At 33.6% G+C, this 10,860-nt stretch overlaps 1 protein-coding gene across 8 annotated transcripts; it reads right to left on the minus strand.

The window, feature by feature from the left end:
* Positions 1-529: 529 nt before the first annotated feature.
* LOC120354484 lies at positions 530-10,192 on the minus strand (the record flags this gene model as incomplete). 8 transcript variants are annotated; one of them, XM_039441745.1, is given in 5 exon segments in its annotated part: positions 530-798; positions 2,281-2,482; positions 3,433-3,499; positions 7,745-7,856; positions 10,045-10,192. In XM_039441745.1, coding segments are annotated over 4 exon segments (321 nt in total). In that variant the 3' UTR covers positions 530-798; positions 2,281-2,416.
* Between the last annotated feature and the right edge of the window lie 668 nt (positions 10,193-10,860).

The raw sequence follows: 10,860 nt of genomic DNA on the forward strand, positions 1-10,860 counted from the left end.
ACGTGATTGTGGGTTGTACTGTATTTTATTGGTTGAAATTTAGCTTGATGAGTACCGTACCGTAGTAGGAAATAACAATATTTTCTGTTCTATCCTCTATGGTAGTACAATAGAAAGATGTAGGCCTGATAATAAATGTTATTCTATTTCTCTTTACTATTATTAGTAAGTACGCGAGTATAGTAGTTCGTAGTGGAAGAAGTACAGTTGGAGTGAAGCATCAGAACAATGCTCAACGAATAATAATTATGTCTTGTAGGCGAATATGTCTTTACTCATACTTCATAATTAAATACCAAATTTGGTTTTGGAAATACAAATGCTTCTGCAACTACGATTATTGACAAGTAAATAGAACAAATGCTGTAGTTTTTGTAAGTTATGATGGATTCGTTGAAGAATCATACGATAGAATCATCTTCTAAATTACATTCAGACTCTTTTTGAAACAATAGTAGTGTTAATACAATGTTCTAAAACTAAATGGATATACCGTATACAATGGATAAAAAAATATAAAATGTGACACTAACTTGAAAAAGAAACCTTTTATTTCAAAGACTTCTACTATGGAACAGCTAGTGCTTTATTACAATAATGTACAATACGTAGGGTAACTAGTAGAAAAATGCACTATGATACAGGAATAACAAATTCCAATTCAAATCAATCTTATTCCATTTGAATGGTATCACATTTACTTTTGAGTGCAGGATTCGAAGGTTTAATAGATATGATCCCAATCAAGGTAACCGCCTTCAAAAGTCTTTCGCCATCATAAGCCAGTCTTCTATGTGCCTGTAAAATGTTGTAAAATGTCAGAATTTGTCCTGCAAAACATTAAGAAATCATTTAATAAAATAAGTTTGTATTTATTGCTGAATGAGCTATTTTTATAAAATAGTATAAGTAACAATATTATTTTCATTGGGTATTAGTAGTGCTGACATCAAAACTGAATTTTGAAGCTCAAGTGAAGGATAAATCTGAGAAGGCGAATCTGGGGTTGAACTTGGCATGGAGAGGCATTTTTAATAATGCTAAGGTAGACTTTCCAGCTAAATGTAAATGGTTTAAAGCTTGCGAAAGGGCTGTACTGTGTCACGGAGCTCAGGTATGGGATTACAGGCATATTACAATGTAAGTTACTAGGTTATTTTTAGGCTCATGGTTCAAACTGGTAAGGCAGGACAAAATACCTTATTTGATGGGAATGATTAATTTATTCGAGATAAGATGTTTTTAATTTGTTTAAGTTCCTTTTATTTGTATTCTCTGAGTTGTTACTATCGCATTAGGTATGATTTTCATGGGAGAACATTGTGTTGGTTATTTTATTTGATTAATATATATATGAGCTTTTGTTCGGAATTAATAAAATTTGATTTTTAGATAATAATTATTGTTCTACGCATTTTTAAGATTTGTGTTTGACTGAAAAAAAATTATTATTGAATTTTTCCGGCTAGCAATTGTTCAATCAAGCTGTAAATTGTATGAGTTTTCATATATATATATATATATTATATATATATATATTATATATATATATATATATATATATATATTGTATTGTGTAATCTTGAATAATAAAGCATTCTTTCTATTTATTCTATTCTATTATCTATAATGCAAAAGTTTTCGCTAATGTGCGATGCACAAATTTTCTGTCCTAATGTCAGTACAACCAGTTTGAAAAAGCAAAGCAAGTAAAAGCAAAGCAAATCTCAGTATAGTGATATGTAATTTTTGAATAGAATGATTTATCATTCAAACCTATTTGTATACATTATTAGAAATTTAAAAGCCTAGAGATTGCAATAAAAATTCAAGTAAAATTTGAGTTGACAGGTTGTTGAGGAAGCTAAAAAACTTTGAAATTCGATAAATTGGAAGAAATTAATGTAAAATAGTGGGAAGTAATTTTAGCCAATAAACCTCACGTGTTAATTTCAGCAGAACTTACATAATAATGAAACAGGAAAGAATAAAAAATCTTAAATTATGTATAATATGTAACTTGAGACAAAAATTACCGCTTCCCATGCTTGAATCTGTATAATCAGAATGCTTGAATCTTAATATTCATTGAAGTGATTTGAAACAAATTTTTCTTCATCACAATATATGGGCAATGCTCAACCATTTGCATCAGGCAAATGCCTAAAATTGCATGATGTCCCATAATTTAAAATGTCAATAGTCAAGAAATCACATTGAATCATGAAATAGTTAACATATTTCAAGAAATTATTTCGATCCTCAAAGCTTTTCAATTACTTGATAATAGGAGTAAAATGAATGCTTTGATTACTGCGACCTTCCTTGGTGAACGGGTCCGACCACATTATGACAGAGATGTTCTTGAGAATTGAATAGGTTCCTGGATTCATGGATTTGATAGCTTTTACCACAGCTAAACAGTCGGCAAGTTGATTTCACCTCCTTCTTCCGCTTTTATGATGCAGTACAATAGGTTCACCTGGAATCAAAATAATGGACAAAATCAGAAATCAGATTATAGTGTAATTTAGTATTGTAATTATGCTTTATTTGGAAAAGTAAATTATGCATTTTCTCCTGTAGGAGGCGAGTTAATAGTATGTAGCACACCGACTAAATTGTCATCACATTGATATTTCGCACAATGATATAAGTTCATGAGACTATGTTCTATGATAATCACCCGTTAGATGCACTTCATTCCAGTATTTCCTAGAGGAGAGACGCGCATAAGGACACCTCAAGGATCAAAAACTTCATTCTTTTCACCGCTTTCTTTGATATCTGTAAAATACTTATTTGCAGTAGTGTAGCGTGCCTTCGTTTGTTATTCACGTGAAGAAATGCAGATGATCGATAAAACTTCTTGAAACTGTAAATTCCAATATATTTTTACAAATAATATAAAATGCAAATTAATTTAAACAGTTCAATTGTAACAACATTGATATTTTTACATTTCCGAGTATGTCAAATTATCCAATTCAAGAGAACATCTTATTTAACTAGGTAATTTGAGAGGTTTTATTGAAAAAAGCTGTAACCAAGGTCTTAAGCTGAATAAAACCACTGAATTGAAAGTCAAGCACTTATTCTGATGCAGTATGTACGTTTAACATAGTGACTTCAGACTTTTAACATATCAGTGCTTCAAAGTGCCAGACGTTCAATCAGGTGGCATAATTCAGCTATAGGCCTCAGTCAGAACTCTTCACCCTAATATATCTCTTAATTATGATGTATCCTCAATTGGACAATAAACGTGAGACTAATTTGGACAATAGGACAATCTAATTGAACAATAGAGACTTGGATGTGTAGAAACATTAAAACATTGAAATCACTACCTTCACAGTAATTCTAAAAACTTAACATCCTTTTTGGGACACTATATAAACCAATAATCAAGTAAAGTGAGGAACTACTTACCAAGGAGTTGTGTCTTTCGGAAAGCTTTCTATGTGGTGACAGGCAGACATAAATGGCATTTTTATTTCTAAAAAGAAAAACGTATTAGTAGAAGAACGAGTTAAGTAGAAGAAGTAATAATTAAAAAGATTGAATGCATCATACTAGAGATTAATCTACTCTCAATCCACATGAAATTTATATTGATTTTTATTTCTAAGGGTTGCATCCATTTTGCACGTATCGTATAGAGCACTAGCTGACTAAAGAGTGCAGCCTTACTTGTCTTAGCTATCATGGCCGACATATTCCCTGTTTTGATAAGCCTAAAAGTTTGGTCAGAATGGACTCCCTACTTTCAAATCAGTGAAGAGTGCGCAGGTGAATAGTGGAATAAGAGTGGTGGTGTTATATGGCGGAAACTATGTCATTTTAAGTATTCATGTTCATCATGCAGTGTTAAGGTGAGCATCGAGGCTTTATTGTTGGAACGTTCTTTAAAAACAATGACAATGTGGTAGCGACGCAGATGCTTTTTGTAGGCGGTTTGGTTTGAATCTTCATGACAGTTCCTGATCTGGTCGAAAGGATCTGCACTTCCTAGAAAACAAGCTGGGCAACCTAAAAAAGGTGGGGTACCTGAAAATATCGCGGCAGTGAGGGCGTCCATTGAACAATCCCTATCGCGCTCTGTGCGGAAACATCCAGCTCCACTTGGAATCAAAATAATGGACAAAATCAGAAATCAGATTATAGTGTAATTTAGTATTGTAATTATGCTTTATTTGGAAAAGTAAATTATGCATTTTCTCCTGTAGGAGGCGAGTTAATAGTATGTAGCACACCGACTAAATTGTCATCACATTGATATTTCGCACAATGATATAAGTTCATGAGACTATGTTCTATGATAATCACCCGTTAGATGCACTTCATTCCAGTATTTCCTAGAGGAGAGACGCGCATAAGGACACCTCAAGGATCAAAAACTTCATTCTTTTCACCGCTTTCTTTGATATCTGTAAAATACTTATTTGCAGTAGTGTAGCGTGCCTTCGTTTGTTATTCACGTGAAGAAATGCAGATGATCGATAAAACTTCTTGAAACTGTAAATTCCAATATATTTTTACAAATAATATAAAATGCAAATTAATTTAAACAGTTCAATTGTAACAACATTGATATTTTTACATTTCCGAGTATGTCAAATTATCCAATTCAAGAGAACATCTTATTTAACTAGGTAATTTGAGAGGTTTTATTGAAAAAAGCTGTAACCAAGGTCTTAAGCTGAATAAAACCACTGAATTGAAAGTCAAGCACTTATTCTGATGCAGTATGTACGTTTAACATAGTGACTTCAGACTTTTAACATATCAGTGCTTCAAAGTGCCAGACGTTCAATCAGGTGGCATAATTCAGCTATAGGCCTCAGTCAGAACTCTTCACCCTAATATATCTCTTAATTATGATGTATCCTCAATTGGACAATAAACGTGAGACTAATTTGGACAATAGGACAATCTAATTGAACAATAGAGACTTGGATGTGTAGAAACATTAAAACATTGAAATCACTACCTTCACAGTAATTCTAAAAACTTAACATCCTTTTTGGGACACTATATAAACCAATAATCAAGTAAAGTGAGGAACTACTTACCAAGGAGTTGTGTCTTTCGGAAAGCTTTCTATGTGGTGACAGGCAGACATAAATGGCATTTTTATTTCTAAAAAGAAAAACGTATTAGTAGAAGAACGAGTTAAGTAGAAGAAGTAATAATTAAAAAGATTGAATGCATCATACTAGAGATTAATCTACTCTCAATCCACATGAAATTTATATTGATTTTTATTTCTAAGGGTTGCATCCATTTTGCACGTATCGTATAGAGCACTAGCTGACTAAAGAGTGCAGCCTTACTTGTCTTAGCTATCATGGCCGACATATTCCCTGTTTTGATAAGCCTAAAAGTTTGGTCAGAATGGACTCCCTACTTTCAAATCAGTGAAGAGTGCGCAGGTGAATAGTGGAATAAGAGTGGTGGTGTTATATGGCGGAAACTATGTCATTTTAAGTATTCATGTTCATCATGCAGTGTTAAGGTGAGCATCGAGGCTTTATTGTTGGAACGTTCTTTAAAAACAATGACAATGTGGTAGCGACGCAGATGCTTTTTGTAGGCGGTTTGGTTTGAATCTTCATGACAGTTCCTGATCTGGTCGAAAGGATCTGCACTTCCTAGAAAACAAGCTGGGCAACCTAAAAAAGGTGGGGTACCTGAAAATATCGCGGCAGTGAGGGCGTCCATTGAACAATCCCTATCGCGCTCTGTGCGGAAACATCCAGCTCCACTTGGAATATCGTCCAGAAAAGCAAGGCGAATTTTACACTTCGATCTCCATTTACACCCCTAAAAGATTATGGTTGTTTCAGACGACTGGTTAAAGCATACAGATGCTTGCAACGCACTCTTAACCTCTGTGCAACACGATACTATTCAGTGGTCTACAGATGAACCATATTTTCACGTCTCCAGATCAGTAAATACAGGAAGTACAGATCCAGTCGACCATACAGTAGTAAGCCATTCCTTAATGGCGTCGCATAGGTTCATCAGAAAGCCAGTCATGATGATTCAAACCAAACCACCTAAAAAAGGTTTAAAAGTTGCATTTTTCAGCGTTTTGCTTCCACGCTCATATCTTGAAAACAATGCATTCAACCGACATAACTAACTATTCAAAAATGAAGCTTGATACATTCTCTACACTTTTTGTTTAGTGAAATTTTGTGATATTCCCAACAGTTCCCCAGATATTCGCTCTTGAAGGTGTGTAATTCTTAAAATAGCAGGTTTTTATCCAATGTTTTGCTCTTTCATGGGTCATAGCTCTCCAAAAATGCATCATAAAATGGGGACTTTTGATATGTTCTCCTCCTAACTAGTTTCAACATAGCTGATAAGTCAAAAATGTTGTTTAAAACATTCCCTCCAAATTCCTTTGTCAATTGGTCTATTGTTGCAAAAATGGATATTTCACACTCAACACTAAAGCTGCTGCAAAAGGTGTTGAGAAATTTGTAAAAGTGTGAATTTATACATCAAATTGAGGAGAATTTAATGCTCTATAAGCTCATAATCAACATGGATTTTTCCCATCGATTTTTAAAAAGTTATAAAAGCAAAAATAGAAAAAAATTGGTGGCAAATGTGTTTTTTTTAATGTCACACCTTCAAGAGCGGATATCTCGAAAACTAGAGGAGATAAAAAAAAGTTGTAGAATGAATATTGTAGGAGATCATGTAAGCTTTAATTTGTTATATATGATAGTTATGGTAAGTCCTTAAGATACATATTTTTGAGTTTTATGCGAGAAACCAAAAAATGGTAAATGGAAACCACAATTTTTATACTGGGACAAAGTCACCATAATTTTAACCTAAAATGACTTTCTAAATGATCACTATGTATAACAATTAAAATATAATTAAAAACAAAAATAAATGTACTCGCCGATATAAGTCTTTTAGAAATGAGTTTTCTAATAGGCTACGAAGTTTTCAGACAACAAAATCACAAGATGAAGCAAGAAGCTAGATTTTATGTCGATAATTCAAGTAATATACCGAGATTCGACAAGATATTGATTGTAAAACCTAGATAATGATCAAGGCTACGGATATAAATGTTAAACATCGATTTCGGATAACAGATATCGGAGATAAATGATTTGAATCTTTTTCCGCGACGTGGGTCAAAGTCACCCCGGTATTTTACAAAGGCGACTTTCTAGAAGTATCTTAAGCCTAGGTGATGAAAAATGATACAATATAAGTAGAGTTATAATAAATGAGGTTATGTAGAGTTCTTTTTTATTATTGTATTAACTTAATGATAAGTTAATAGGAAAAATATCAAATAAAAGAATCATTGCTATAGATTCACAAAAAAGCTTGTAGTGCACCCAATAAAACACAGAAAGCGAGACAGGATAAGGGGCTAAGCTATCTGTGATAATAGGAAAACAGTTACCGTACAGGAAAACTTTATTTTCTATATGAAAACATAGCAAATCAAGTATGGGTGCCTCAGTAGCCTACCTACCTTTACTTATTGCAAATGTTAATTAATTTCATTAGATTATTGGAACACATCAACTTATATTTTATAGCTTTTATAAAGTTTCTAGTTTTTAATGTTCCCGAAGACCTGGCATTACTGGCAAGGGCTGAAGAAGTTAAATCATAAAGAAGTAAATAAACCATTTCACAAAACTTAAGTAACTTACATCTAGTTTTAATAGGTTGATATTAAAAGAAAACTTACTTGGTAGGTTTTTGATATTTCATTAGCTTCATTAACTTGAGCCATTCGTTCTCCACAGAAAACTCAAAATATAGGTACGATATAGGCAGTAGTAGCCTAATGCTATTGTTATCTGAAAAATAGTTTCCAATTAGGCCTAGCATAAATTAAATAAATATAGGCTAAGTGAATTATCATCAGAATAAAACTAAATAGCCAAAATAAGTTAAATCAATAAAATATGGTATGCTACTCTAGTTTTAAGTTTGATGTTTTTAATTAAAAACATTGAAAATATAAAGTTGTCTTTCTTATTGTATTACTTTATGTGATACCCATGATTATAAAATAAAGTGATAAACAATGAAACAATGTTGATCAACCAATCTCATTGATTCACAGTGAAACTTGCTTATTGTTTAACTCTAAATGTATTAGGAAATACTGTACCTATGTAACTAAGTTAATGACCAACAACCTTGAAAAATAAACATTAATTGTTATCATGGATAAATAGCAACATAATATTTCAATAGGAAAATTCAAATCCTAAATAATGAAATACTTACCAACATATAAGTCAGTTTCTTTCTTGTTATAATAAAGATTTTTTTATTAGGTATGCTACATTATTGCTACTTCATTTTATAACTAATACCATAACCAACAGTAAAAACACGAATTAAAATTATAGTGGTTTATAAAATAATAGTCATGTACATATTATGCAAATTTTCGAAACTCTGTTATCTGTTTCAAACAAGACTGACGACTGTTGATGAATTTATTCTAGGTTAACTATATATAGTGAGGTCCACGTTATAATGGCAGTGGATAAAGATAGAAGAATAGCGATGCCGATTCTCTGCATTAATTAATTATATTTCTACACTGTCATAAACATAATTGGCATCGTTGTGGACCTAGAAAAGGATAATACCACCGGCTTTGTCGAATGATAGACAAGGATAGCAAAACCAAAGTTGATCTAATAGTCATTATAACGTGGACCTCACTATAGAACCCTTCATATTTGTTTTGCGATAAATTTGTTTCATCACACATTTACACAGTCTCGCTAATAACGATCGATACTGTGAGTTCGATATATTTCCAATTCCACATACTTTCAATTCCACCAGCTGACAAGATATTTTGAGTTCCGCCGGCCTGCACGATATTCGGAGTTCCGCCTGTCAACATATTCGGAGTTCCATATATTTCCAATTCCACATACTTTCAATTCCACCAGCTGACAAGATATTTTGAGTTCCGCCGGCCTGCACGATATTCGGAGTTCCGCCTGTCAACATATTCGGAGTTCCATATATTTCCAATTCCACATACTTTCAATTCCACCAGCTGACAAGATATTTTGAGTTCCGCCGGCCTGCACGATATTCGGAGTTCCGCCTGTCAACATATTCGGAGTTCCATATATTTCCAATTCCACATACTTTCAATTCCACCAGCTGACAAGATATTTTGAGTTCCGCCGGCCTGCACGATATTCGGAGTTCCGCCTGTCAACATATTCGGAGTTCCATATATTTCCAATTCCACATACTTTCAATTCCACCAGCTGACAAGATATTTTGAGTTCCGCCGGCCTGCACGATATTCGGAGTTCCGCCTGTCAACATATTCGGAGTTCCATATATTTCCAATTCCACATACTTTCAATTCCACCAGCTGACAAGATATTTTGAGTTCCGCCGGCCTGCACGATATTCGGAGTTCCGCCTGTCAACATATTCGGAGTTCCATATATTTCCAATTCCACATACTTTCAATTCCACCAGCTGACAAGATATTTTGAGTTCCGCCGGCCTGCACGATATTCGGAGTTCCGCCTGTCAACATATTCGGAGTTCCATATATTTCCAATTCCACATACTTTCAATTCCACCAGCTGACAAGATATTTTGAGTTCCGCCGGCCTGCACGATATTCGGAGTTCCGCCTGTCAACATATTCGGAGTTCCATATATTTCCAATCCCAGCTAGCTGCAAGATATTTTGAGTTCCGCCGGCCTGCACGATATTCGGAGTTCCGCCTGTCAACATATTCGGAGTTCCATATATTTCCAATTCCACATACTTTCAATTCCACCAGCTGACAAGATATTTTGAGTTCCGCCGGCCTGCACGATATTCGGAGTTCCGCCTGTCAACATATTCGGAGTTCCATATATTTCCAATTCCACATACTTTCAATTCCACCAGCTGACAAGATATTTTGAGTTCCGCCGGCCTGCACGATATTCGGAGTTCCGCCTGTCAACATATTCGGAGTTCCATATATTTCCAATTCCACATACTTTCAATTCCACCAGCTGACAAGATATTTTGAGTTCCGCCGGCCTGCACGATATTCGGAGTTCCGCCTGTCAACATATTCGGAGTTCCATATATTTCCAATTCCGGCCAGCTGCAAGATATTTTGAGTTCCAGATATTCCCAATTCAGATTCAGTGGAAAAGATAGGACTACAGACTATTGACAAGACACATGAATATAATTCACGGTATAAAAGTACCGGCGTGCAGCAAACTGGTCTAAAGCCAACTGGTTCAAAATGGCTGCCACAAAGGAAGTGTCACAATGTGGCTTGAATACACAATCTCCACAAATTCCCATTCTCATAAATATTCCCATTCTCATATAATTATCAAAAATTGAGTAATTGTACATAATAACTTTAAAATCTAGAAAAATAAAAATCTATTTGATATGAAAAATATGTTTAATAGCAATTCTTGTTCAAATTTTAGTTCACAGTTCATTTACAGCTTTCAGCATCCAATTCATTCCAAAACTTGAGAATTAAGTAAAATTCTTATCACATTCAATTATTGAACTATTACTAAATCAAATTATTCCATTATAGTATAATATTTGTGAATTATTAAACTTCATTTTTTTAATGAATTGCAAGAAAGAAAAAGTTTACAGATCAGAAAGGCATTAGCATGGTGACGCCATCTTGCTTGTACCAAAATTCAAATCCCATAAATTATTATTTACATTTCTTTTAAAATTTAAATTTACTTACTAATTTTATTAGTTTCTAATATAATCAGATTAATAAAGAACAATATAAAAATTTGTAGTATTCTTCTATTAGAACATTAAAA

Source organism: Nilaparvata lugens, chromosome X (assembly GCF_014356525.2).
Source record: "Nilaparvata lugens isolate BPH chromosome X, ASM1435652v1, whole genome shotgun sequence".
NCBI lineage: Eukaryota > Metazoa > Arthropoda > Insecta > Hemiptera > Delphacidae > Nilaparvata > Nilaparvata lugens.